The 27877-nt window shown below is 43.2% G+C and overlaps 1 protein-coding gene across 1 annotated transcript; it reads right to left on the bottom strand.

Annotated features, from left to right (window-relative positions):
* Nucleotides 1-4487: 4487 nt before the first annotated feature.
* Nucleotides 4488-24147, bottom strand: Gtpbp4 (GTP binding protein 4). Its single transcript, XM_032884783.1, has 17 exons — nt 24052-24147; nt 20924-21094; nt 20395-20498; nt 20180-20316; nt 19205-19305; nt 17606-17698; nt 16476-16667; nt 15964-16029; nt 13147-13236; nt 12704-12814; nt 11412-11489; nt 10981-11032; nt 10281-10381; nt 9021-9218; nt 6572-6637; nt 5752-5901; nt 4488-4688 (listed from the first exon to the last, which is right to left on the bottom strand). Exons 1-17 carry the CDS (start codon nt 24097-24099, stop codon nt 4536-4538), a joined length of 1911 nt encoding a protein of 636 aa, XP_032740674.1. The 5' UTR covers nt 24100-24147; the 3' UTR covers nt 4488-4535.
* Nucleotides 24148-27877: the final 3730 nt, after the last annotated feature.

Raw genomic sequence — 27877 nt, 5'->3', positions numbered from 1 at the left:
TGTCCTGTATACACGGTCTTACTGTAAATTAACAAAGGAAGCTCTCGTGACCAGGAAATGGAAACCCAAGGTTCGGTTCTCTCTTCATTGTGATTTGCCTACCATCTAATTGAAGCTTCAGTGCTTGTGTGGCATTCTGGTAAGGAATGAGGAAAAAGAAATGAGCTGTTTTCTATCTAATAATGCCCGTTTTCTCTATTATTAATACTGTAACAACTTTAACAGATTTCCATAAAGGACATAACCTTCATGGCCCGAAAATACCACAAGTGTCAGTCAGATGCCGTCTGGGGAGACCATGAGATTGGCTATCTTCTGTTGGTGAGGAAGGACCTTTCGCTGAACCCAGATCCCAGGGAAGTGAGAAGCTACAGCTATATGAGCCAGGAGGATGTGCAGGAGCTACTGGACAGGGAGGCCCGTGGGGAAGAGAAGATCACCCCTTGGTTCAGAAGCATGGTAGAAGACTTCCTGTTGCCTTGGTGGCCTTATTTAGAGGATGTGTCCCCATTTGTGGAGCCTGACAAGATATATGGACTTTGAGGGGTGTAGAAAAGTAATGGTTGAAGCAGGGATTGGGGGTGGGAAATTACAGCAGCTAAGAGTACTTGCTCCTCCAGGGTTCCAGTCCAGCACACACATGGCAGCTCACAACTATGCACAAGGCCAGTTCCAGGACACTGCTCTCTCTTATGACCTCTGTGGGTACCTGGAATGAACTATGTGGTATACATATAGATCAAGGCAAATAACTCGTGTGCATAAAATTATAAAATGTCTCAAAAAAACAAAGTTCTTTAATAACCCATGGGTAAAATTGGCATGTATGACAGAACCTAGAGTTCTTATTTCCTTTAACTGCTTGCACTAAATAAAATTCAAGCTCTTTGTTTCATTTAATTGCTTCCTTTTTCTCTCCAGCTCTTAGAATATTTCTGTATCATCTATGGAAAAATATCTCTTTTCTCCTAAAACCTCCCCGTGATGACACCACCGTCCCTTGTGTTACATAGGCTCACCTGGTCAGCAGCATGTGGTGCTGTAGGGATTCACATAAACTTTGTTGGCTCAGTGGTAGACGCATGCCTAGCAAAGCGCAAGGCCCCTAAGGTTCGGTCCCCAGCTCCGAAAAAAAAAAAAAAAAAAAAAAAAAAGAAAAAAGAGCTTTGTTGGTTTCACGGGTTCTGAATTTCACAAGGACTCTTTGTGGAGCTGATGAGCTTAATCACGTACTTCCTGTTGAATTTTTACCTAGGCCACTGCTGACCCCCAATACAAAACATTAAGCCTGTCTTCTACATGTTAAATGGCAAAAAGCAAGCAGCTTAATGTTCGTCAGTACAGATCAACGAATAAATCTGCCTGGTCAAATGTTATTGTGAATATACTTACCAATAATGATGGAAACACATAATCTTTATTATGAGAATTGTGCTAAAAGATTCAGTCATCAAAAAACTCCCTGTTCTCCATAGTACTGGGTATGTTTCTTTTCTTTTTCAAAGGCAGTGTCTCACTATACAGCTCTGGCTGTCTTGGAACTCACTGTAGACCAGGCTAGCATTCCACTCAAAGGTCCCTCTACTTCTGCCTCCCAGGTGCTGGATTAAAGGCATTTGCCACTACACCAAGCTTGGGCAACTGTCTTGAAAATTAAAAACATCCAGTGGATGTTGCCTAATTCTTCCTTGAGTAGGGGTCATCATTCCTATAATGAATTCAGAGTTCAACAGGCTGACTTGGAGGGAACAAATTCTAACACCGAAACCCCAGGATGTCTTTTCTGCCATCTCTCCTGTCGTGCTGCAACATTTAGACTCAGTAGATTTTCCCTGCTGGAATGCCCAGGAAGAATCTAAGCTTCAGATTAATCGAAAATCCCTCACAGTTGTGCTCACCATTTTGGGGTTTTAGTTAATTCCCCGTGTAGACGGTTGACAACCAAGAATAGGCATCACGCCCTCCTCACTGTGAACAATAACTTTTACCTTGTTGGAAATAGACCCTAACTTCAGATCACTGTATTATTGATATTATCACAGACAGATCTAGGGAAAACTTTGATCAAGTAAACATTTTCTGGTTATAAACATTTTTCTTTTTATGTATTGAACCCCAGGAATAGAATAAACATGAAATTAAACTATCATTGTTACAAACAAGATGACTGATATCTTTAGAAAAAAATTAAAAATGATTGATAGCTTTTGAAAATACAGTCAGTTATTTTTCTCAAGCAAGGAGGGATCACCTTAGCAGCAAGCAGGATAAGGAGCAAGGCATGGTAAGGTTTCCACATGTGTGTTGACCGTCTATCCAGGAATGTTTCATTTAGGAAAGCACTCTACCAAGCACCTGAGGGAGGTACTACAAGGGAAGAATTACCTGGGTTTCCCATGCTTACCCCCTTCTTGGCTGTTGTTTGACCTGGTCAGCTTGGTGGGTGTGCAGCAGTGGTTTCGCGCTCATTCGTATTTCCCCAGTGTTTAGGTGAAAGCATCCCTGAAGATGTCTGCCTGTGGCTATCTGGACGTCTGACTATCTCGGTTGGAGAAACATATACTCAAGACCCTTGCCATATTGAGTTGGTCTCTGTTGAGCTTTACAAACCATGCATTGCTCATACTCCTGCCACTTGTAGACCTCCTCTCCCATCCCGCAGGCTGTCTCCTCCGATACCAAGAATCCCGAGGGCGTCCTGTTTATGTACTTTCACCTTTTCTTTACTCTGGTGCCATAGCCAAGAAATTGTCAATTTGTGATGGTTTTACCCTTTTCTTTAAAGCTTTGGAGTTCTGCAGGTCCTTCTTCTCCTTAGGCTTTTAAACATGTATGTTCTAATGTGGTGTGAGGTAGAGCCTGACTTTAACCATACATTTCCCACAGTGGCTGCTGGAGAAAGTCCTTTGCCCACGGTTAGTTCCTGTCCACTGTTTAGGTAATGATTTCTGATATTACTCTACTCTGTTCCAACCGTCTGCATGGCTGTCTTTATGATAGTACTGCAGTGCTGTCTTTAGTCTTACTTTGTAGTATATGCTCACAATCAGAATGAGTCCTCTAACATTAAAGACTATTTAGTGTCTCTCTCAGAGGAGGTGCTGCTGAATCCCCACCACATTCCAGCTTCTTCTATTAGTAACCAGCACTGCTAAAGGGCCTGGTAGGCAGAGAGGTAGCCCCGTGCCTACCTACCAAACACCAGCATTCACAGCCAGTTCTTGAAACAGCAATGAGGACAGATTCCTAACACAGTGAAGCTCAAGACCTCTAACATTCTGTATTTGCTTAATTGTTTGGTTTTGAACAGCTACCCTTTCTCACTAACGCCTCAGAAATTTAAGTAAATACAAGTTCTGTTAAGAAAAAAAAGCTTTGTCTAGAACTTCTACTATGTTAGATGAGTAATTCTATGATTTAATCAAGTTATTAGTCATACTAATGATTATAGACTTTAATCATCTAGACATAAAAAAATAGATCAAGATATCAAATGTCATCAGACAACTAAAGCCAATTTAAGAAAAGAAGTCTCGGGTGTTGAGGTTGGAGTGGGTGGGTGGGAGTGGGAGCACCCTCATAGAAGCTGGGGAGGGGGGATGGACGAGGGGAGAAAGGGGATAACACTTGAAATGCAAATACATGAAATATCCAATACAAATACAATTATTTTTAAAAAAAAGTCTCAAAGAGTCCATATAATTTAGGATAGAGAATATAATATGTGTGTACATCACTGGGTTCCGATAAAGGTCAGAAGCGGTCGCACTGACAGGAAGCGCTGACAGTGTGAAGGCTGTCTTCTGATCTGTGGACAGGGCTGTAGTTCCACCACACTGGGATCCCTCTCATCAATGTTTCTGTACTTTCTAGGACACCAATTCTAATCCAGCAGTTGTTAATGAAAGAAGACATATCCAGGCACTTATTCCCTTTTAAAAAAAAACTATTTTTGCTCTAAGCAAAGTCCTATTCCCTGCCTGTTCCTTTTGGCTACCAAGAGACTTGCAATTAAATCAAACTAAATGTAAATAATCAAAACTATGTTTTTGCTGGATGTTTACTTTGGACAAAATTGTTGAAGTTACAATGATACATTGTACTATAGGTTTAGAAAATAATTTAAGATTGTAGTTTAAGTTCTGATACATGCTAAATGTAAGACCTCCCAGCAGGAATACTTTCTTAACAAAAATAGGTATTTTGCGTGTCAAAAGATCTACTACAAAACAGTTTTCCCCCACCAAAGCAGCCTCCTTACACCAATACATCTTTTCTGCAAAATGAGTCCCGCGGCTGTGAAAGAAGCGCGTCATCCAGTACAGAGCGCTCTGCAGGTAACATCTGACTGCACAGGGCCACGGCACCACATGCTTAGTCCTCTTTACCAGTTTTCAGCACAGCAACAAGCATTTAAAAGTCATTTCCATCGTTTCTTTGGTTAACAGATGTTGATTCCAAATTCTATAAAACTCACCATCGCACACTCAGAAATAATCACGGATCTAGTTAAACTACTCCGACTGAAGAGGACATTATCTCCTGTCCTTTTTACCAGCTTTCCTCTTCCCAGAAAGTAGGTGCTTGGGCTTCATATCAAACACATGCCTATCTGCTTCCCCTTTCTTCCCCAGGCGATTCATCTTCTTCTGGGCTTTCTTCATCATGGTCTTGGCTTTCTTCACCATCTACACAGGAGAACACACAACAATGAAAACCACATTTCTGTCCTGCATTGTAATTACCTGGGAACCATTTTACCAAAGCCAGAAGGAACCATCAAGACTCAGTTGTCTCAGTCACCGTGTTCTCAGACCACCACACTATCTGCAGGAGCTCAATTGGACCTTTCTACAGTCAGTAGACTATAAGAGCATCTGAGCTCAGTGACTACGTGAGGAAGCCTTGGACCTTTCTACAGTCAGTAGACTATAAGAGCATCTGAGCTCAGTGACTACCTGAGGACGCCTTGGACCTTTCTACAGTTAGTAGACTATAAGAGCATCTGTTCAGACTTCCAGGGTCTGAACCGTCTGACTCACGTCAATGCCAGTATTGAAACCCACAGACCAATAGTGTAATCTTACACCCGGCTGAACATGGAGCAGTCTGGACTCTCAGGCCGCCTAGGAGTCATAGTAAAACACTACCTCAACTCAACACTCACTTCCTAGACTTCCAGATAGAAATGACATCTGAAATGAAAACTTCAGCCTTCTATTAGAGAACCTGCTAGTTTACATAGGTTTTCTCTTATATTTGAATTTTCAAAATGCTAAAAAAAAAATTTTCTTGAAATTTCAGTGAGATTTTAAGCAACTATTGCACCTTTGAAAAAGACATTACAAATAATACCATAGTGACAAGCTACCACCTTGAAGAGAAAATAATTCCCTAGTGAGGAAAATGAACCAAGTTTTCCCAGCCTACTTCCTCACTGGAAATGGGGCCTCTTCCTAGTATTTTGCAAACAGTTGGGACCTAAGCCTAGACTATCCATACTTTATGAGGCCATGTCTGTCTACCCTCCAGGTCAAGGGGTTCAGAATGGTTTGCCAGAACACCTATCCAGGGGATCCAACTACTTCTGGTCCAAGTTCCTCTCCAAAGGATGCTACAAAGTAGAAGATAGGACGAACAGCCAATCTCTTAATCACAACCCTGGTCAAGTAATGGCTGGTGCTTGCTGGAGGTTCTATAAACACCCCTGAAGGTTCTTATTTTCTTTTGTCCCAGATCAAAGAAACAAACCTTGACATCCCGAAGACCAGAAACATCACGTGGCGTTTTCGAGCAACTGCGACTGCGACTGCGGGCTATGGAGGAGGGAGGGACAGACTCGTCTCGTTTTCTTTTCCTGGTGACACTCCGAGATCTTCTGGCCTGGACTGCATAGTGGGCCTGGAACACAAACAGTGCTCTTGGTAACAATCAAAACTAGTCCAACAACAAGAGAAAACAGACAAGGTCTTAAAGACAGTATCACACCAAGTGAAAGACTCTGGAAGGCCTACTGCGGCATACTAGCGGGCTCTGGTCTGAAGCCGGGATTAAGGGTCAGAGGCAGTGCTATGCTCTCCTGTGTCTCCTGACAAGGCTTCAGGAATGTCCAGCCCAGCACCCATGCTGTGGTGAGTGAGATGGTGCTTTAGGCCACAGCTCTTGCACATCCTGTGCACTAATGTTCTTTACTGGATAACATCAATCACAAGCAGCAATGGCAATGGCTTTGGTCCACAGTTCACATGATGTATGTTGAGGTTTTAACCTCCCACTCCAAATAGCTGAGGCAGCAGGCATATGCACCAGCTACATTACGTATATCATGTGCATGCCATGACATTTACATTAGCAGATCACCTAGTGACAGATTTCTCGGAAGGTACCCACATCGTTAAGCGACCTGACTGTGGGAAGGCTTTGGCAGCACATGCCTGCCACCAGCACTGGAGAACTAGAGGCAGGGAAAGACTGAGTTTGAAGGCAGGCCGGGTGACACAGCAAAAAAATGAACGTCTCAAAACAACAAAAGCACGGATCATCTGAAACCACACTGCCCCTCCAGACTTACATTGTCTTTATCATCCATGTCCACGCCAAGACTACGCATCTCATTCTCTAAATCTGCCCGTTGAACCTGAGGAGGTGGGGAGGGGAGGGAAGATAACTTGTTTTAAGTAAAATGCCTGTTGAAATTTAATTTTAAAAGAAAGAGAGAGAGAGAGAGAGAGAGAGAGAGAGAGAGAGAGAGAGGAAAAGAGAGGAAAAACACAGGTGAAGCTGTGCTGGACAGAGAAGTGGTAGACACGTGCTCTGCTCTCGGTTCCTGGATGCCAGCCCGCAGCCCTCATCCTTTCCTCAGGACTGGAACAGAAAGGACTAGAGCATCTGGCCTTTAGTCCCTGGTTCCAGAGGCTACCTGGGGTAAAGTTGAGTCTTTATAACTATGGACTTCAGGTCATACACAAGAGTCAGTCAGTCCGTCTCTCGGTTTCTCTCATCTTCTGCCCCCTTTACACATGCTCCATTTTCTTCCTAAGAAATAGAAAGCTGCACCAACTACGTCTCTATGGAAGGACATGCTACAGTATTACACCATTACATGTAATACTATAATCTCTTCTCCAAGGCGGACGACAGAACTTAAAAATGCCCCTTCCCCTTCCCCCCCTTTCTGTGCGGGAGCAGGCCAGCTCTGATTACCCTGTGGCACCCTTCCCTTCCCCCCTTTCTGTGGGGCAGGCCAGCTCTGATTACCCTGTGGCAGCAAACTCAAGGCCCTGTTTCAGAGGCGCTGGGTATGTAGCAGAGAAAGGCCTAAAAGGGCTGGGCGGACAGGCCGGAGTCTGTTAGCATTAGATTAAAGCTTGCCCATCACACTTCTACAGTCCAGGATCCAAGTATGTTTATGCAAAAGCTTTAATAAAAACCTAAAAGAACAGAGTTTGAAGTGACTCTAGATGCCTAGCATACAGGAAAATGAGAAACACCCAGCCATGTGCTAAGAGGGCTGACATGGCCCAGGACTGAAGGTTCCTTCAGATTGCCCTCTATTCAGCACTTCACTGCCTTCATCTTTTAAATTTTAAAATACACTTTACGATGAACTGGCAAATGTAATCAACAAAAGGGAGTGTTTTCCCAATTGTGAGGTACTCTAGTAAATTAACCAAACTCAAAGACAGGATCAGGGGAACCACACTCTGTAATTGGAGAGTTGAGCTCTAGAGGCCCTGCCCCATAACCTGCAAGAGGGGCTACCCTGGTGCAAGGAAACTCTCAGCCTCAAGGTCTTGATGCTCCCTTCGGGCAGGGAGACAGTGTGAGATGTGAATTAACTGAGGGATACCCAGCAGAGTCGGCTGCAGGGCTGATAGATGGCTTGATGGTGGAGATTTCTCCCACCCAGCCGGAGTCAAAGAAAGAATCCACGTGTCAGCATACAGCAGGAGAGACTGAGTTTGTTCCTGCTCTGGGTCTTCAGAGTACACCTGTACAGTGACTATTACCTACTGTCAATGCTTGTTCCCAGTTGGGATAACTTCAGTTTCTGGACAGTTCAATTAAACCCCACAAAAACAAACAGTGCATTTGCTACACAGAAGCCATGGCAAGACTGCTATGTTCTCGGGGTGAGAGAATGGCTGCATGGGCTAGAGAAGGCACTACAGCTGAGGGAAGACAGACTCGTGAACCAGACTCTCTTCTCACAGACAACAAGCACCAGGAGAAACAACACAGTCTGTGAATATTAGTGGCCGCCCAAGCACATGAAAACAGTATTTTCAAACCAGGAGCGTCCATTGTGGAATCTACAATGCCAACTCCCCCCACCTCCAACCCCCCACCTCCATTATACTTTAACTGCCCAGTATCTGTTCCTTTTGGGAACCTGCCACTCACTCCCTGACCTCAGCTTTCAGGAAGGCTATGGACACAGAGGTAGTCTGTGACATGGGTCTAACCTGTCATTCCAACAAGAAGAGAAGTAAAGACAATGACATCCGGATACAAAGCCAAGTGGTGCTCAGGGTCCATTCACACCCAGAGAGCAATGCTCCCTATGCTCAGCAGCATCAGGGGCTGGCGAGCTGCCTTGTGGATTTAGGAGTCTCAATCAATAGAAAACTTAGGTAACAAAAATGTCAGCACCAGCCATGCACAGTGGCACACGGCTGTACTCCTGGCACCTATGGAGCAGGAGATGGGAAGGAACTCCTTGGCTACAGGTTCAAGGCTAGCCCGGACTACCTGAGACCCTATTTAACAACTACCTAACATCCTCAGCCGTCATCAGGTTTCGGTTTAACTCACATCACGGCAGCAATGACTCAGTCAGCAGCAGGGATGCACCTGGAGCTGCAATGCATGGAGAGAAGCTGCAGCCCAGAGCAGGACCCTGCGAACACCCGGGTGTGCCACACCTGACATCCCAGGCAGCGAAGCCTGGCTCTCATGGCGGATTACACAGGATCCAGCATGCAAGCCTGGACCTTGCCTCTGCGGTGCTCCAGACTAACCTTCTTAGCAGTCCGGGGCATCCGGGGTCCCTGTGTGTTCTTTTCTTTGGACTGGAGAATTTTCAACTTCTTCTTCTCTCTAATTTGTTTTGCCAGCTGTCGGATTTCCACCATTTCCTCGTCTTCACTCTCAGAGTCGCTGTCATACTCCCCAGCAGCTGTTCTGAGCTCTTCTTCCTTTTCCAACTCTTCTAATTTCTTTAAAAAGAATCATGAAGTTAACAAGGAAACCCTGCAGGGAAGTAAATGCAGCGACATATATACAGGAATCATGTTTCCTCAAATACCTGAAGGTATGAGAACGCTGTGTGGTCTCGTCACAACCGGGGCCCACGTGTACAGTTAATCTCATGCGAAAGAGGATTTACGAAGGCCAAAGAGACAGCATGACCAACGTATGCACTGTTTTCTGCCAACTGCATTTCATCTTTAAAGATAATGAGGGACCCCTTCCCTCATTCCCTAGTGTCCCCAGCAGATACCCAAAATAAATCTGTACAAACCCCCACTCATCCTCTCAAATACCATACTAAGCACAACTGCACTGGTTACAAAGTGAAACTTTAAATGCACAGAGGTTGGGGATGCAGCGAGGTGACAAAGCTCACAAGCACAAGATCCTGGGTTCACTCCCCAGCAACGCACACAAACACACACAGAAATATAGATAAATGAGAAAATAATCATGTAAACATTGACGTGCCATGAAAAAGCAAGCAAGGGATAGGTGCCCCGGCAGGAGAGAGGTCGGCGGTGGCCAGCTCTCTGTGGGAATGTGTCTAAGAAAAGCACTGAGGTCAATCCCCCCTTCCAGATTAGAAGGAGCCAAACATAAAGAGGTCAGTGAGAGAGAAATCTGGAAATCAAAGCTCACACCCATGGACTGAATTTTCTTGTTAATTCGCTGTCACTTGCTAAACTAGCAAAAGACTGCAGGAGGGATTCTGAGAAGACTCAGAAGATGTTCCAGAGGGAGGATGGAGGCAGGGACAGGGTGGATCTCCACACTGGACATCAACACAAGCGAAATGATGGGGCCACTGCAGCTCGGTGGGGAAGGCTGGGCGCCGCCAGGACCACACAGAAAAAGAATAATTAGTGTCGTTTGAATTGAGAAGTGATGTCTCCAAGAGAGCAAAAACAGGGTGAAAAAGATGTCTGAGGGCATAGAACAAAAGGAGAACAAGGAAGGAGTAAGAGTTGGTGAAGTTCTTCTAGTCACATCAAAGTGGGGAAAGTAATTTAAAAAGCATTGCAGACCTTCATGATAGCAGGATCGATATAATCAGCAACATTGTGGCCTTCCCAAATCTCTGGTATCTTATCATACTTCTCAGATGAATTCATTAAGTCCCAGTATTCTAATATTGAAAGGAAAAAGGAGTTATGTTTATGGTAGTTTCTCATATCTTCAAGTACTGTGTCATCAAGATGACTACTCTGGATAATCCCTTTATAAGTAAAACCACTTTACAGCCCAACAAAACAGCTGTGTTCAACACCCTTAACTTACTACTAACAAGAACAATACTGACCCGTGTGTCCAACTTACAAATACTACAAAAAAAAGAATCCTTTCATCTGAAACAACAAGACATTATTTATACACAGCTCTGTAAGTCTGCAACTTCTAATCTTCAAAAAAGTAAAATCTTGGGGGCTGGAGGGATGGCTTGGCGGTTAAGAGAACTGACTGCTCTGCCAGAGGCCCTGAGTTCAATTCCCAGCAACCACATGGTAGCTCACAGCCATCTGTAATGGGATCTGATGCCCTCTTCTGTGTGTGTGTGAGGACATCTTGAGTGGACTCATATATAATAAATAAATATTTTTTAAAAAAAAAAGAAAAAAAGTAAAAGTTTATAAACCAATAAACTCACTGGAAGACTTTCACTCACTGAGTTCCTTTCTTTTCTGAAACACTTTTCATACAACTGACATTCCAAAACACCTTACTTACTCTGAAGATCCAAAATATAATCATCTCCCATTTCCAGCTCAAGATCTCGTTCCTGAAAAGAAAACCCCAAAAGTTTGTCTTAGCTTTATGTCCCCAGATGCTTTGCAGCCTCCTTCCCGATGAAGCAGCCTCTGACCTTTTGCACATCTCTGTCTATCAGGAGGGCTGTTTTGCCCACCTAGGGACTACGTGTCTCATGGACTTTGTTCACTGCACTATGACATCAACTGAAAAGCTCCAGTCAAGCATATACTAAGGATTCACCACTGTGTCCCTGAATCTTACAGGGCCAAACCCTGGGCACACTTAATTTGCATCTCCTGCACCAAGGAGGCTTCACATGGCTAAGACCACCACCAGGCATCACTTTTTCTGGTGCACAGGCAGGCCTTCTGTCCCTGTTCATAAGACAAAGAGGTCCAGTAACCTACCCTCTTCTTCTTGGGCTCTGCAATCTCCATTCTCTTCCGACGAGCTACCACTCCTTCTGGGATGAAAGGAGGTCTCTCCTAAGAAGACATTGTTTAAAGTATGTGAAATGCCTTCCTGAGTATGAAAGAAACTTAAAGGAACCAAACACACACACAAAAAGGCAGTCTGCAAGGGAAACACAAAACAACCCACACCAATTAAAATAAAGTGCATTCTGGGGAGTGAGTTTTGGGGCCAGAGTAGGTAAAAGAGACCAGACAACCCCCAAAATTGATTCTATAGTTCATTTGGAAAAAAAACAAAAACAAAAATTATCATAAAACATATAAGAAAAACACACAGGAAAACAGTAGAATGAGAAACAGACATAAACCTAAGTATGTTTAGAATTCAACAGCATTAAATTCATTAATTAGTTGAGAACAATGACCACCCCATGAAACAAGTAGTAAACCACACCTCCCTCAGGAAAAACTAAATTCAGCACACATAAAACTTCTATTCAGAAGAAAAATGAAAGCAAACAGAAACAAAAATACGAAAATACAGAGGAAAATAACACTAAAGTATTTTAGAAATGAATGTCGCCAGTTCTCTAGAACCCAAAATCTAATAACTACGAAAGAGCACTAATGCTAATGTAATGAAAATGTGCAGGTTTTTTGAGATGTTTAAAAACAACAATAAAATAAAGAGGGGCTGGAGAGATAGTTCAGCGGTTAAGAAAATCTGCAGGTTGTTCCTGCAGAGGACCTATTCAGTTCACAGGACTCAGGACTCAAGCGGCTCACGCTAACTCTGACTTCAGTTTCAGGGGATCTGATGCTGTCTCTTGGCCTCCACAGACACCAGGAATGCACACTGTGTACATATTTACAAAGCAGGCAAGAAAAAAGTGATAAAGAAAACAACTTTTAGGAACTTATATCCTAAAATACAGATTTATTTGTAGGATCACATCTATAAAGATGTAGACAGCTTATAATGGCAGAAAAACATAAAAATATGCTTCCACTGACAATTTAAAAAACAGGGGGGATGGGGATGTGTGACAATTGCACCCAAGCTACTTCTAAGGGACAAACAAGTTACAACACAGACTGTGACAGAAGAAGTAGGGTGCACAGAACTCTCCTTCATCCTCCCACAGGTACATGTGACTTCACCAGGAATGAAAAAGTGAAACCCGCATGTGACTTTGTGTACACCAGGAAGAGGCACGTGCCAAGCGGCCACTGCCCAGCACAGCAACACAAACTGAAGCCTGCGAAGAAGGGCGGCCTTGCCTTACCTTGTCATCTCTCTTGTTGGGCACAGCTAAGTGCAATCTGTTCAGAACCTCATTCACTTTATTTCCTTTCATTTTCGTTTCTACTCGGTGAGCCAAAAGCCTATCACAAGCCTAAGAAAGTAGAAAAACAAGAGTCACAAAGCCATTGACGCCAGTCCCCAGCCTCACACTGCAAGGAAGAATCAAGTCCTCCGCTCATCCACAGGTTCACAACCCAGTATGGAACTTCCTACATATTTTCTTTCAGCAGGTGACTAGGTTCCCCAAAGGTTCCCCTAAGAATTTAAACAACTAATCCTATTCAAGGAAAACAAAAACAAACACAAAAACAAAAACCCAACCTAAATTATTTCCAGTGTTAGTAATTCCCAAAATGCAAACAGTTTCCTACAACTGACCGATCTTAGACAAAAACACTAGCCCCGAGCTAAGAAAGCACCAACCTCCGTTTTAACTTGAATGACACCTTCCTCAGTCAGGGTGCTGGTCTCGATGACAGGAAATCCTTCAGCCTGCAAGTCTAGAAATATTTTCTAGAATACAAAGAAAAGAAGGGCAACATGCATTACTGTTTTGTGTATGGAAGTTGCAAACACTATTTTCTCAACAACTATGATTTGTTTTTAACTCTAAGAAATTTCTACAACAATCTTATATAATTAAAAATAAATAAATACATAAGTGGAACAGCAGAGCCAGGTGGATCTCTGAGTTCAAGGCCAGCCTGGTTTAAAGTGAGTTCTACGACAGTCAAAGCTACAGAGAAAAATTTTGTTGCCTCAAAAATTAAACAAACAAACCCCCACAGAATCAAACCAGATCAAACCAGATCAAAGTCAGAAGCTCTATGGAATACTCTGTAAGATCTCCACTCCCCAACTCCCAGCACTAGGGGTTAAACTCAGCTACAAGCAAGCTCCCACTGACCTATATCCACAAACTCAAGATGTAATTTCTCCAGAGGAAAAATGCAAAAGAAGAGGATGACCAACTATTATCATTTTGTTTTAAGAAGGCAGACCCTTATTCGTAGTTCAGGCTAGCCTAGAACACATACACCGTGTAATACAAGCTAGCTTCTGCCTCAGTCTCCCTGCTGGGATTTCTGATCACACCTCCTCATGAAGACAGGACCAACTTTTCAAAAGACGTTTTCAATGCTATTTTTTATCTTAAGGTTTCTGCTAAAATAGCCCAAGAGAATTCTTTAAAAAATATAAAAATATTTGCTGTTTAATTTTATGAATCACTAAGACTCTAAAGAAGGGACGGAATATGCTCTTCTCAAATGTTTACAACTACAAACCTCTCTCTAGCTTCTAATAGACCAACTTCTAATAGACACTGAAAGTTCCCATGAACAAGGTCAACTTCTATTATCAAGGGACTAGAGCATGATTTCAGAGAAATCATATGTCTCTGAGCACAAATCCTGTCACTTAACAATGAATGACCCGAGGTGTAATGCAGTCACTGTGACCCGGGGTGTAAGGCAGTCACTGAGCTCCTGGTCATGTGATAACTGTTAACTGTTACTACCATGTGACAACACACCAATGTTGAAGGACAGGCTCTACAGTGCAAGCACTAAGCAAGCTGTACATTTCTACAGCATCTGCTTCCCAAATCCTGTAACACCAACAACTGCAGCTTAGGCAGTTTTCACTAGAGAGAATCAGGGGTCAGAAAGATAACCTACAGTGATGTCAGCTCTCTACTAACAGCTGGCCAGTGACCAATTATCCAGGCAGTACCATCACTAGCCAGACATGTGGGGCTCCGCAGGGTGACTCCCTTTCCTACCACACTGCTGAGTAGTGAAGCTGGACCTGAGCTGACCCCAAAGCCTAAGCACCCGACCAGTTTGTTTCACTTGTAAGTCTCCCAGGCTCTACCCACCTTCCCGCCTCCTCCTCTCTTCAATGCCATATGGACTGACAAATTAAGATTATTTATAAGATATAAAGAGTTTTTGTTTCTCTGCTTTTTAAAATAAACTAATTCTCTGACATCAGTTAGATAATTAGTAATTTAAAGAATATTGGATCCTGCCAGCTGGGATGAGCAGACAGGAGGATAAAGAGTTCAAGGCCATCCTAACCTACATTAGTCCTGTCTTTAAATAAGTAGCCAAAAAAACCCCAAAGTTGCTGTGTTCTACCCTAAGAAGACAACTCAGGACAAGCTAATGCTTCCCATGGACAGAAGTCCTCCCGCTCAGGAACCTTCCACCTTGGTTTAAACATGGCAAAAGACATAAAGATATATCCAGACAGCACCTTCAGTGTGGACTTGTCACCTGTGCAAACTCATACTGCCCAGGGGGTTGGACCAGGAGTCTGTGAGCCCTAGGGTATTAATTTCTGACAAGCTACAGGTAAACATGAAGGGAACTTCTACTCAGGGATGGCAGTGAGAGCACTGTTCAAGTACCTGTCTCTCAAAGCATTTATCCTGAAAACTGTCTACTAAAAGGGTTAAACTGTTTGAAAATTTATGACTACCAATGCAGCCTACCTCATGGATAATGCTGGCAGACATTGTAACGGGCCCATAGCTCTGAAAAGGCCATCTTAAAAGCTTAGAAGGTGTTCTCCTTTACTCACTTGTCAAACTTACTTAGCTACAGATTCCATTATGTAATAAAGTAAGGCATATTTACACTCATTCTAAAGAGAAACTTGTGGGAAATACTTCCCTAGAACATTTGATAGCCTAAGGCCTGGAAAAGATAAAAGTACACATGACTTGAGGTATCTGGCTTCCCCTTGGGTACCAATTTAAAAGCAGTCCTTTTTTTTTTTTTTTTTTTTTTTTTAGATTTATTCATTTATTATATGTAAGTACACTGTAGCTGTCTTCAGACACACCAGAAGAGGGGATCGGATCTCTTTACAGATGGTTGTGAGCCACCATGTGGTTGCTGGGAATTGAACTCAGGACCTCTGGAAGAGCAGTCAGTGCTCTTAACCACTGAGCCATCTTTCCAGCCCCAAGCAGTCCTTTTCTAGAGAAGCACATTTCCCAACGGTTTAGTGTAGCAACTCCCGAACACAGGCGTTCCTACAGACTGGACACAGAGCAGGAATCAGGAAACTACATTCCAGGTTTAATGTCCTGCCATTAAACCACTGAGGATCATCTTAGTTCTCGAATAGAAACCTGTTCTGGAAGCACTAAAAATTCTTCCTAAAGGACGGTCTAAGGACTCACAGCTATTTTAAAAGAAAGTATACATAATTAATGTATCAGTGACTCACCTGATCTTCTTCAGAAAGTTCAGCTATTCTCTTCACATCACATTTGTTTGCTACAACAATAAGAGGCTAGCAAGGAAGAAAAGAAGTCATTACTTTCACACCATAGAATAATGTATAGAATAATGTATAGAATCATGTAGTCCCCGCTCCTTGTCCACTCCTTTGCTTCCTGCCATTTCCCTGACCCAAGCTGAAATCAATTACTGCTATAAAACACCAAGTGGAAAGTTCTATAAATAAACAACTTGTAAATAAAATGTGCTCCATCCTAAGCAGTGCGACGAAGTCTTGCCTTAGTGCTGCATTCCAACCGGGACATAGATCATCCCTTTGTCTGGCTTACTACTGTCTGTGCTACCAGGCAACCAGGTTTATGTAAGTTGTCACATCAACTGTCACATCACTAACATCTGTGCTCAAGGAACACAGAACGGCTCCAGTGGTCTTGGAATCCATTACCTATGAGTGAGAAGGAGCTACCATGTAAATTAAGCATCAGGTAGCACACTTACCTTGTTGATAAACAGAGGTCTGATATTCTGGAAGAGTTCTAACTGCTCCTTCAACCCATGTCCACACTGCTCTGACAAATCCATCACATACAGAACTGCAGCTCGGAGGTGGGCCAGGGCTGTGATGGCCTGCATCTCAATGGTGTTCCGATCCTCCAAAGGATGATCCAAAATCCCTGGGGTATCTACAACCTAACAACCAGGCTTCATTAACCGAAGTACACTCACTCCAAAGTGTCTGGCTGTCCCAGAGTCATTCTCCTACATCCAAAACAGTTCTAACAAAACTAGTGTTAAAATGCGACATTGAAAACTGCCCACAATAACCAAAGGAACAAGAAAAAAAAGTACTTATTTTTTACGAAGACAAAAACCCAATCCAGGAGCTGGTATGGTGGCTCTCATCTGTAATCTGCACCAAGGAGCAGAACTTGCACCAAGGAGCAGAACTCGAACCGCCATGTAAAACTAGAGTGACTACAGTGAGTGAGCTAAGGTCACCCTGACTAGAGTGAGACCCTGCCTGTCTCAAAAGAACAGAGGCAGGGATCTAAGGAAACCCTGCAGAGTCCACTGAAGAGACATTGGCCCTGGGAGAAATGAGCCTTTTCTTCACATGGCTATCAAAACTGACAAACTCTCCCACCTCCTAAGACTTGGCTTCATCATTTTTAAAGTTGGATTTGGTTGTGAACTAGACTGCTCTATGCTTTTCAATAGTAAACGCCATTTCTAGTGACAGAACTTCAAATAACACAAAGAGAATTTTATTCATTAGAAGCATCAGTAAGGAAATGAAATCACCCCTGCAGAAATAATGCAGAAATCCAACACCGCCAGCTTCCTCTCGGTTACATGAATGTGATCTGTCATCACACATCTCCAGTGCTCAGGCCAGCTCTCCATATGGTAATGGAGAGATTTCAAGTTCTTAGTGAGAACAGAGAAAGCACCCTTCTACCTCAGAATTGTCCCTAGAGGATGCTGCTGACCACTGGCTGTGTACTAAGTTCACTCCAGGATGGAGATAGGCTTCAGCTCTTAAAAAAAAAAAAAAAAAATCTCCAAATTCTATTAAACCAAGCCCCAGGTCGGCCTCTGTTCTGTTTGCGAACAGGGCTGTCTCTCACCTGCCAGCGCAGATACTTATAATCCATGTGCCCGACAAACAGAGACTTGGTGGTAAATGCATAAGGCTGAACATCCACATCTGCTCTTGTCACCTGACAGAAAACAAAACCAAAAGCAATATTCTCAGTCACAAGAACTCCACACCACGATTTCCCCAAACAATCTAAGCATAGCATCCTGACTTTACCAACAATGCTGCTGATGCCCCAGCTATACAGACTGCTGATGCATGAGGTAACAGGCTAGGAGTCGATCTGGGCAACCTGGAAAGACTGGCTCAAAAGAGAAAGGCTGAGGACAGCACTGCTCAGCACGGGTGAGACCCTGGGTCCAAACACGTGCACGCACACACACCCTATTTTTTGGTGGAAAATTAAATCCCAAGGAAGTGTACATGAGTAAACGGCACAGAAGAGATTATTCACTTCGGCAAATGCCTGGCTCCTCGTCCCTTGCACTTTGGGCCCACTAACCAACCACTCTCTGTTCTCCAAGTTTGATATACAGTTCATGTTACTGAAATTTCTATCTCGATAAACTAATTTAAACCATAATCGAAAAGGCTACACGTGGCAGAGGCCACTGTACCATCCCTCAGAGCACAGAAAGGTCACAGCAGATTCAGAGTAAGCCAACAGGCATTTGAAATTTCAATTAGGACCCCTGAGAGCATTGTTTGCTACCAAGTCAGGGCAACTTGTGGGCAAAAATAAAACCTACTGGGCCAACAAGTCTGATGACCTAAGTTCAATTTCCAGGACCCATATAGTAGGAGAGAACCAACTCGTGCAAGTTGTTAAGTTGTTCTCTCTCTCTCTCTCTCTCTCTCTCTCTCTCTCTCTCTCTCATGAAAACATGCACACAGCTTCAAAGCAGAAATGTTCTGGCACTGGGTGAGTCCTGATATATCCATAAGTAGCAAATTACTTTTACATCAAAGCTTAATAATTCTACTCAAGTAAAGAGAGACACACACACAGCCCAAACATGGAACCTATGTTAATAATCCCTGAGGCAAGACAGCAGGTTCAAGGTCAGCCTAGGCTACATAGCAAGATCCTGTCTCAGAAAAAAAAAAAACAAAACAAACAAAAAAAAAAAAAAAAAAGAGAGAGAGAGAGAGAGAGAGAGAGAGAGACACTAAGACTAACTCAGAAAATCTAGAACCAGATAGCTCACGGGAAAGTTAACACAATCACCCAAGTAGCGTTAAGCTCAGGAATTCCAGCTCAGTGAGTACCACCAGGCATAAGAGCATCCCCAAAACAAGCTGACACAACACTAACACAAAATGTTCTCCAGCTGTTAACAGAAATTAACTGAGAAGTCTCAGCTCCTGAGAAACTGTATGGCACATAACAGTCAGAACGAGTGGTCCTGGCAATCACCACTAAAATACAGGTTCAGATGATGAGTGAAGCCTTCCATGGAACTCGGGTGCGTAGACATTAGGATCTCCTGAAGACGGCAATCTTTATTAATGACCAGTCAGAATATTCCCAAGCACATCCTAAACCCCACAAGGGGAATTCAGTAGTACTCTGTCCTACGTTAATCAGTGTGCTGCTTTATTTTAAAAAAGAAAAAAAGCCACCTACCTTATTGATGAAGCTGGATTTCCCAACATTTGGATACCCACACAAAAGCAGAGTCCTTGTATTTGGATCAATGGTTGGCAAGCGGGATAAATGTTGACGTACTATAAAGAGTTTAAGTTAAAAATTGAGATTTAAGATTGGCTTGAAGTTTTGCTTTCTACGTATTTATACTCTAGGCTCATTTTATTTTAATAACCTTAGATGGCATAAATTCCTCGTCGTAGCTTTTTTGGAGGACAACAGGAATACACTGGTTACTGAACTTAGAGCCTCATCCTGCCAGAAAAGTGCTGCAACACATTTTTACTTTGAGACAGAGTCTCACTAAAACAGACTGTGCATTCAATCTACCCCAGGCAGGCCTTGAACTTGCACTCCTCCTCCCTTAGCCTACACTTTTGTAGTTGCAAAAGTGATGGAGAAAATAAGGGGGGTAAGGAGTAACAGGAACCTGACAGGATACACAAATACAGCTCCACCAAGAATCATGTACTGGAATACCAATCTGCTATCTCAGCTGCTTTAAGTCAAAGTGAGACTAAGGACCACATATGGGAAAGATGACTGCGGACACTTGGTCCGCAGTGTGTTTTCCAGTATGCACGCTGTAACCTAAAGTATTTCCACTTAGTTTCCTCACCTGCAACACCCGCACAGCTCTAGCATGGAGCCATTGAGCTACCATGAGAGCCCCACGGATCTGTAGGAAACGCTTTCAAAGACCTTCACGAATCATTTCAGGGGAAAGAGCATAGTGCCCAACAAAATGTTTGTAGGACTGGAGATTAGCACAAGGTTCAATTTCCAACTCTAACTGAGAAAGTTCCTATTAAATATAAGTGTTTTCAGGTATATGTTTTACTTACTAAATATTAAAAGCATGCATTTACTGACCCTCCAAAAATGAAAACTTTAAAAAAAGTCCCAAACATAAAAGAACATAGTAAAAGCCTTTGTTTTATGTATAACAAGTACCTTGTTCCAAGTACTCCAAACTCTGCCTCTGCCTCTTGATAATCGTACACATTCGCCCCAGGGCGGCGCGCTTCAGCTGCTTGCATCGGTAGAGAGAATCACCGTACTTCATAAGTCGCACGTAATCTTTAGCAACACTAAAAAAGAGAACATATCTAAGGGTTTGTACTTCTTGATAATAACTTATAAGATACTATAGTAAGAAAATACCTTACTTGTCCACCAAGTTTTTGGCAATATTTATTTGTCCTAGAGCCAACTTGTAGTGATCCTTGTCATAGAGAATATTCATCAAGTCAGCATAAAATGGATGGATATCCTATAGTGAAAAAATGAAATACACAACGGTCACTCTACTCTGACAGTGTCTTAGCCTTATGTAACAAACAGCAGAGAAGAAGAGCCCCTTCCTTTCTTCAAACCTGTAGTTCTGATCCCCAGACCCCCCTCTCCTGGCCAAAAGCCCTGTCAAATCACCCCTAAGGAAACAAGCAGTCACTGGTAGGCACACTAACCGCCATCCTTTTACAGCGACAGAACTACTTAGGACCCATTTCTCCCCACAGACACTGGTTCTACACACACACACACACACACACACACACACACACACACACACACACGCAGGGAAGGGGGGATGTCCCCCCTAAACCACTTCCCTAATGTCTGCAGGAGAAATTAATGCATCAGCCTGGCTAATGTGACTCTCTGAAGGCTTGTTTATATTTATATAACCGTACTTACATCCAATTTGGGGAAATCGGACAGAATCTGTGACAGTCTGTCATGATAATTCTGTTGAGTAAATTTGACTTTTCTCATATAAAAATGTCGAATTCGATGAATTTGATAATGTTTATGAATAACCGTTGGAGTCTTTCGTTGTGTCTTGGATAATGTCAGGTCAATAAAGTCCTATGATTAAAGAAAATAATTAAGATGAAATTCAAACACATGTACTTTCTAGCCATTTGCTTATAACCTTAAAACATTAGTCCAGTACTATATGGTTTAAACTATAAAACTTATTTTTTCAAAAATCAATTGTTTTATATACAACTTGGGTCATCTTTACAGTTTCTGGCCTTTATGAAAACTTGCTACCCACCACCAACACTAAGACAGTTGAGAGACTCTCCACACTCCTCAAGAATGCCTGACTGAAAGGGCCGGTGCTGGTGGTGTCCTTTAATGCCAAAGCCCTGCTTTAACTATGCCCTCACTCAGCCCCTACACCAACCATGACCAACCAGGCCAGACCTTACAAATACCCAGCCCCATCCATCCCTGATAATGAGGGCATGCTTGATGTGTCCCGCCACCCCCAGGACCCTCGTTTGGAGTGGCTGAAAACCCTGATGGAGGAGGCCCCTCCCTTGTCATTCCTATAAATCTGCCCGAGGTGGAGGAAAGGACTCGCTAATGGTTGCTGAAATATATTTTAACCCATGTTTTTTTTAATGCTATTTTAACTTGCAAACTCTTAAGAAAACTCAAGAATAAATCAGAAGAAAAAGAGACAGCTCTTCAATTTCAAGGTCATTGTAGTTTTGATTTTAAGGGGGTATAAAATGAAAAATCTAAAACCCACCATCTAAAATTCCCTATGTATGTTGAGGAGACTGAGGATTTGAGCTATTTGTCCCTATTCACTTTTACCCAACCATACAAAACTGTTCTCCTTTCCCTTGATCACTTCCATTACCTCAACAATATTGCTCGTGTCCTGTAATAAAGGATAGAATGAACAACAATGGTGGACAAAGCAGTGAACTAGGTGCCAAGATCCCGTGAAGCAAAACCAAAGGCAAGCAGGTAATCGCAATAGTCTGCCAGGGACTATGAAGAGCATGAACCCTCAGGCCTCAGTTCCTTACCATGGCCCTCCCATCTTTAGGGAGACAGTAAAAGCTGCCTACGAAAAGCTTCTCCAGACTCTCCCTTTTAGCAGCATGTTTCTGTTTGTTTGTTTTGTTTCTCTGCCTGTAGCCTTGGCTGTCCTGCAACTTATCTTGCTCAGTGTAGACCAGGCTAGCCCCAAACCCAGAGATCTCCTGCCTTTAACCCCTGAGCACTGGGATTAAAGGCGTGCACCAATACTGCCCTGTTCTCCCTACATTCTTATGCTATCCCAAATCCCTGATACTTACAGGAGTTTACAGCCAGAGTTTCTCCCCACACGCCCTCACCACAATAGCTCTCAAAGAGATAACTGAATTCATTATAAAGCGGTACAGTGCTTGTGTGTAGAAGAATCCACATACATGTGTCATATATTTAGGGAATGTTTGTGCATGGCGGCTCATGCCTTTAATCTTAACACTCTGAAGCAGAAGCAGGCATAGTTCTTTAAGTTCCAGGCCAGCCATGGCAGCTTAGTAAGACCATCTCCAAAAAGAAAGAAAACAAACAGATAAACAACAAAAAAGGGAAAATAAAGTCTGAGCACATTAAATGTGGATGCAATTTTCAAATAGTGTTCTTGGTCTGCGGTTGGTTGAATCTGGATTTGAACTCAAACACAGAGGGCCAAATGTATTTCACACAGTTCTCCATGATACTGCAGTGGGTCTAAATGCATTTTGTTATTCCTTCAGAAAATGATTCTTAAAGATGTAGACTATTCTTTTGAGTATGTATACACAGAACCTAGCACACACTTTTACAAAAATACCCCATACTCTTTAGACTTGAGTTATTTCCAACCACTGAAGGATTTCCATCGCCTATTAATACATATGCTAACTTATCTGTTTTCTAGTAGCAGACCTCCTTCAGGGCAACAGAGACACATGCTTCGTTCAATTCTTTACTAGGTCAATTATATTAACAAAGTTCATTTGACCCAATGAACTCTATTCAGTGAAATAAAACTGCGCTTGAGAAGTCATGGGGGTTAAAACACAAGATGTGATTCCTACATGTGGTTTCTTTCCAGTTACTACAAACTCGTGAGAAACATACCAGAATGGTTATCAGAAAGAAGAAGAAAGGAGAAATGCAGAGACATGTAAGGGAAACAACTCTGTTAATAATGAAACGTGAATTTTGACAGCATCTCGCAGAGATCCACCTGCCTCTGCCTCCCCAGTGCTGGGGGTTAAAGGCATGCCACCACCACGCCCACCTGAAAATACTAGTTCTTTACAAAACTTTTCAGAACAAGCTCTTTCATAAAGGAGGATATCGAAAATACCCACACTGCTGTAAATTTAATGACAGTGACATTGGTTCCTCTAATTGATCCTGCAATTCAATGCCCATGGCTTGCCAAAGAAACACGTGTATCTTTTTAGGTTCTTTAGCCTAACTAATAATACTCGACCTTTGGAAGGAACGTATCTTGCTACGTCACATAAACTTGGCCTTGCGTGCTTAAAACCAATTGCATTTTCTAATCCAACGACAAATGACAACTACCTAGAATTTTTTAGACCGTGACAGCACGAATCAAGTTTTACTTAAAAGGGAGGATACTACGTTGAATCTAGAATCCTAAAGCAGGGGTCTCACGATGCTCACCACTGACCACTCCAGGTTTCCTGCCTTGCTCCTTACTACGGCCAGCACCCAGACACTTTGTCACGTCGGCAGGTCATAGAAGAATAATAGGCTCTGGAAGAGTCCTGAAGTCTTGGAGGGATTCTAGGATTCAGGGCACCCATGGACAGAGGGAGAGGGGTTTGGTTCCAGAGAGTGAGCCTGATCTCCGAGGGTGCCGAGGACAAAGCCTAGCAAGTGGAGCTCGGGTCTGAGGGCCAATTGGATCCAAGGCGTCCTCCCTCCCCCAGTCTCGGGGATACAGAACTAACCCTCCCTGGAGACTTGTCAGGGGAAGGGAGATAGGCGGGAACGACCTCGATCACCCCTACCTTGGCAGACGGCACCACCGTAATCTTCTTGAAGTTGTAATGCGCCATGCCGGCGGTGGAACGCACGAGGAAACCTGGAGAAGCGGAGGACCGGACTTCCGCCGTCAAGAGCGGGAAGGACTTCCGCCGGCGAGGTTGGGCGGGACTTCCGCCATTCGGCTTGACTGAACTTTAGCTGCAGGGCTCAAGCATTGCATCATTTCCTGAATGTCTGCGAGGCGTGGCCCGCGCGTCCGCCCGGACCTGCTCCTCGACAGCGTCCCCTCTCGGCCCGGAAGTCCGCGGCCGTGAGATAAGGAGACCGCATGAGCCGCGTTGGAGATCTGCTGGGTTTGAGAGGTGGGGGGGTGGGGAATAACCTTGCGGGGTGAAGGAGATACTCCAGGCTGGCCACCTTGGCCGGGTCTCCGGAAACACTCCCCTCACCCAAGCAAGCCTCAGGGCTCCAAAGGCTGTTCGCCACCTCTGGGGACGCCGTGGTCAGGGCAAGTGACATGCAGGAAGACATAGAGCGGGGCTCTTGCATCACTGTGTGTCCCCTGAGCAACAAATGCTGTCGCCTGGCACTGTGGAAAGTTATTTATTGGAGTAAATAATGTTGACAGGGACTTCTGACGATAGAAAAGACTGCATCCTTCCAGGTGGCTCGAGCTCCCTCTCCTGACCTTGCAGCCTCGCGGTGGTTTGAAGGCGCTCAGCCTTCATCTGGCATGGGCCAGTGAAAAAAACTGCCCCGCACAGCTGCCCTGAACCCAGGACCAGGACATAGAGTCTGATCCGTACAGAATTACATGGATTGAAGCCAACTTTCCCACATTTGTTTTCCCTATCATTTTAATTAAGCCACCGTTTTTTGTTTTTGTTTGTTTGTTTGTTTGGATCCTTGGGATCCTGTCAGCCTCCATCCATCTACTCTTGCCTCCTGATTATCTTGTAACTTAAATGACCCTTTTTCGGGTATTGCTGTTCCCTTTCAAACCCTTCTTCCTATTTCTGTGACATCCATCATTCTGGTACATGATGTCTAGAATCCAGCCTTTGCTAATTTCCTGCTCTCTCTCCCTAACTAGATACTCCTCAAAGTTCTTCCTCTTCAAAGTCTCCTTTTTTGAGTGGTGGCTTCACAGCTCCCATGTGGACTACTATGATACAAGTTTCTTTCAGCCTGGTTTCTTCCTCAATTCCAATCAGACATTTCAATCAGAAGTGAAATCTCCACCCCACCTGACTCCAGAAATGTAAATTAGGTATATCTGAAAATAAAGAGCATTTACTTTCTGCTTTTCTAACTAAATGCATCTCTCTGTGTTGTTGGGAAGGACAGCCTCACACTCTGACTCCCACCAGAGTTCAGAACAAGGCTGACCATAGAGCCAAGAGCAAGATTGACCAGAACTAAAGACCTTGAAACAAAGTTAGTAGATGAGGCCTTGGGCAGAGGTAAGGCATAAAGAGTGGTCCCACTTATGATAAATCCCAGGAACAGGAGCAGAGAAGGAAAATTATGGGATAAGGCAAAAGAGCTGCATGTGGTCCCACACAGTAGGTTAGCAGAATCTAGGGATTCACCAAGGAGACTCAGCCCTCAGAGCCCAGCTCAAATAGGAGGAAGAGCTCCACTCCCAGCCCTCATTTCCTTTTACCATCATTTATATAATACCTTATTTGCTTCTGATGGGAAACCATTCTTTCTTCAGCACTTAATCTGAGGGGAGTGACTGAAAAATATTCTTACTTTTATATGACCTTAATATTTACAGCATCATTCACATTTTAATATTTTAAAAAATTCCCAGCAATAGCCAGCCATGGTGTCACATTTAATCCTACCACTCAAGAGGCAAAGACAGGTGGGTCTCTGAGTTCAAGACCAGCCTGGTCTACAGATCAAGTTTCAGGACAGCCAAGGCTATATGGAGAAACCCTGTCTCGAAAAATAAATTAAGGAAGGAAGGATAAAAAAAGAAAGAAAGAACGAACAAAAGAAAGAAAGAAAAAAAAGAAAGGGAAGAAAGAAAGAAAGGAAGGAAGGAAAGGAAAAAACATATCCCCAGCAGCCTTCTGATCTGATGCTAAGATTAGAGACACACTTCTTATCCAAAGTCACATAGCTCTAAGTGGCAGGCAGGGCAGACTGAAGCCAGCGAACTTAGAGCTATCTCATAAATGCAGTCATTTATATACACAGCACACATAAGGGATGGAAGTCATTTTGTACTGTGAAATGTTGATATATGTGATTGCAGCTGAAGGTCACTTGTTCATTCAGAAAAAAAATCAGTCACTAAAAGAAACAGGGATTATCCCTGACAAAAAGAAAACAAACACATTCAGGTCAGAAAATAAATGTTAAAGAGTTTCATAAACCAATCCAAAAAAGCTAACATCACAACAATTTTTTTTTTTACTCTTTTACCCAAATTACATTTATTTGTTTGTTTGAGGTTTTCTACATAGCTCTGGTTGTCCTGGAACTCACTGTGTAAATCAGGCTGGTCTTGAACTCAGATACACCTGCCACTGCCCCCAGAATGCAGGAATTAAAGGGATAGAGTCAAAAGCTTTAAGTTATGGCTCCAACTCCAGTTTACAAGCTGCATGAGTTAGAAGATACTACTTAATTCCTTTGATCTCCAGTTTTCTCTTTGGCAATACGGGGTGGGGGGATTAATACCCACCCTCAAAGTGTTATTTATGGTAGGTAAGAAATATATGAGCACAAAAGCAAAGCATGAGTTGGGGGACAGTGTAATCACCATTAGTCATAAGACTTAATTCTAAAATTCCTTTGGGTCATCATGTATTAAATGCCAAATTTCTTTAAGGAATTCTTCCTATATGAATGGCAACAACATAATCTCTTGAATTGTTTGTAGACTAAGGAGTGAATAAAACCTAGCCCTACTTGCTTTCAGGTATTTGTTTTTAGCTGACTGTGGAAAGTCATGTAACTGAGCACTGTGCTATGAGTCTCCCACTATCTTTTTACTAGATAGCCCTCAATGAGGATGGGTGCTATCACTCAGGGACTTGAACACTACTTTTGTTTAACTCAGTAATTTTTTGTTTGTTTGTTTTTCAAGGCAGGGTTTCTCTGTGTTCCTGGCTGTCCTAGAACTCCCTCTGTAGACCTCAAATTTGGAGATCTAACTGTCTGTGCCTCCCAAGTGTTGGAATTAAAGTTCTCTGAACTTGTTCACCTGTAGAGGATCTCTAAAAGACACAAAGGGGCTGGAGAGATGGCTCAGCGGTTAAGAGCATGGACTGCTCTTCCAGAGGTCCTGAGTTCAATTCTCAGCAACCACATGGTGGCTCAGAACCATCTGTAATGGGATCTGATGTGCTCTTCTAGTGTGTAAAGACAGCTACAGTGTACTCATATTCATAAAATAAATAAATTAGTTTTAAAAAAAGACACAAACATCAAGACCTCTCATGAGCCAAAGTTAGGACAGCAATAATGAAGTACAACTCATCACCATACACCACACAGTGTATACCACATGCCAATTGGTGAGAGTCACCATTCCTCCCACCACTTCCTGATTTGCCTGTCTCCATTCAGCTTCATAGAGCAGGTGTGTGTCTCAAATGTCTGAGAGCACATTTTACCCTGAAACATACTGAACCCCCTTATCCAGGGTGAACACACCACTGGTCACCTCAAGCAAAACCAAACTGCTGAAAGCCTTTCAAAAGAACCGAGAGAGCCACCAGCAGCAGAAGTCAAATTTCCGATCCTCCATTCCATTGCAAAGAGATGCAGTTACCAGAGCTAAGAGAGTGTATAACTGTAATGGTTTGAATGTGTTTGGCCCAAGGAGTG

The sequence above is a fragment of the Rattus rattus genome, chromosome 14, assembly GCF_011064425.1.
Source record: "Rattus rattus isolate New Zealand chromosome 14, Rrattus_CSIRO_v1, whole genome shotgun sequence".
Classification (NCBI taxonomy): domain Eukaryota; kingdom Metazoa; phylum Chordata; class Mammalia; order Rodentia; family Muridae; genus Rattus; species Rattus rattus.
This window is presented reverse-complemented; position numbering and strand designations above follow the sequence as displayed.

Excerpts from the sequence above, each read along its gene's own strand:
- Gtpbp4 (XM_032884783.1), bottom strand. The coding sequence starts at position 24,099 with ATGGCGCATTACAACTTCAAGAAGATTACGGTGGTGCCGTCTGCCAAG. Across the intron at positions 12,815-13,146 it reads TCATTCAAGTTAAAACGGAG|GCTTGTGATAGGCTTTTGGC; the intron begins GTTGGTGCTTTC and ends CTACTTTCTTAG. Across the intron at positions 4,689-5,751 it reads CTGGTCTTCGGGATGTCAAG|ATGGTGAAGAAAGCCAAGAC; the intron begins GTTTGTTTCTTT and ends TCTCCTGTGTAG.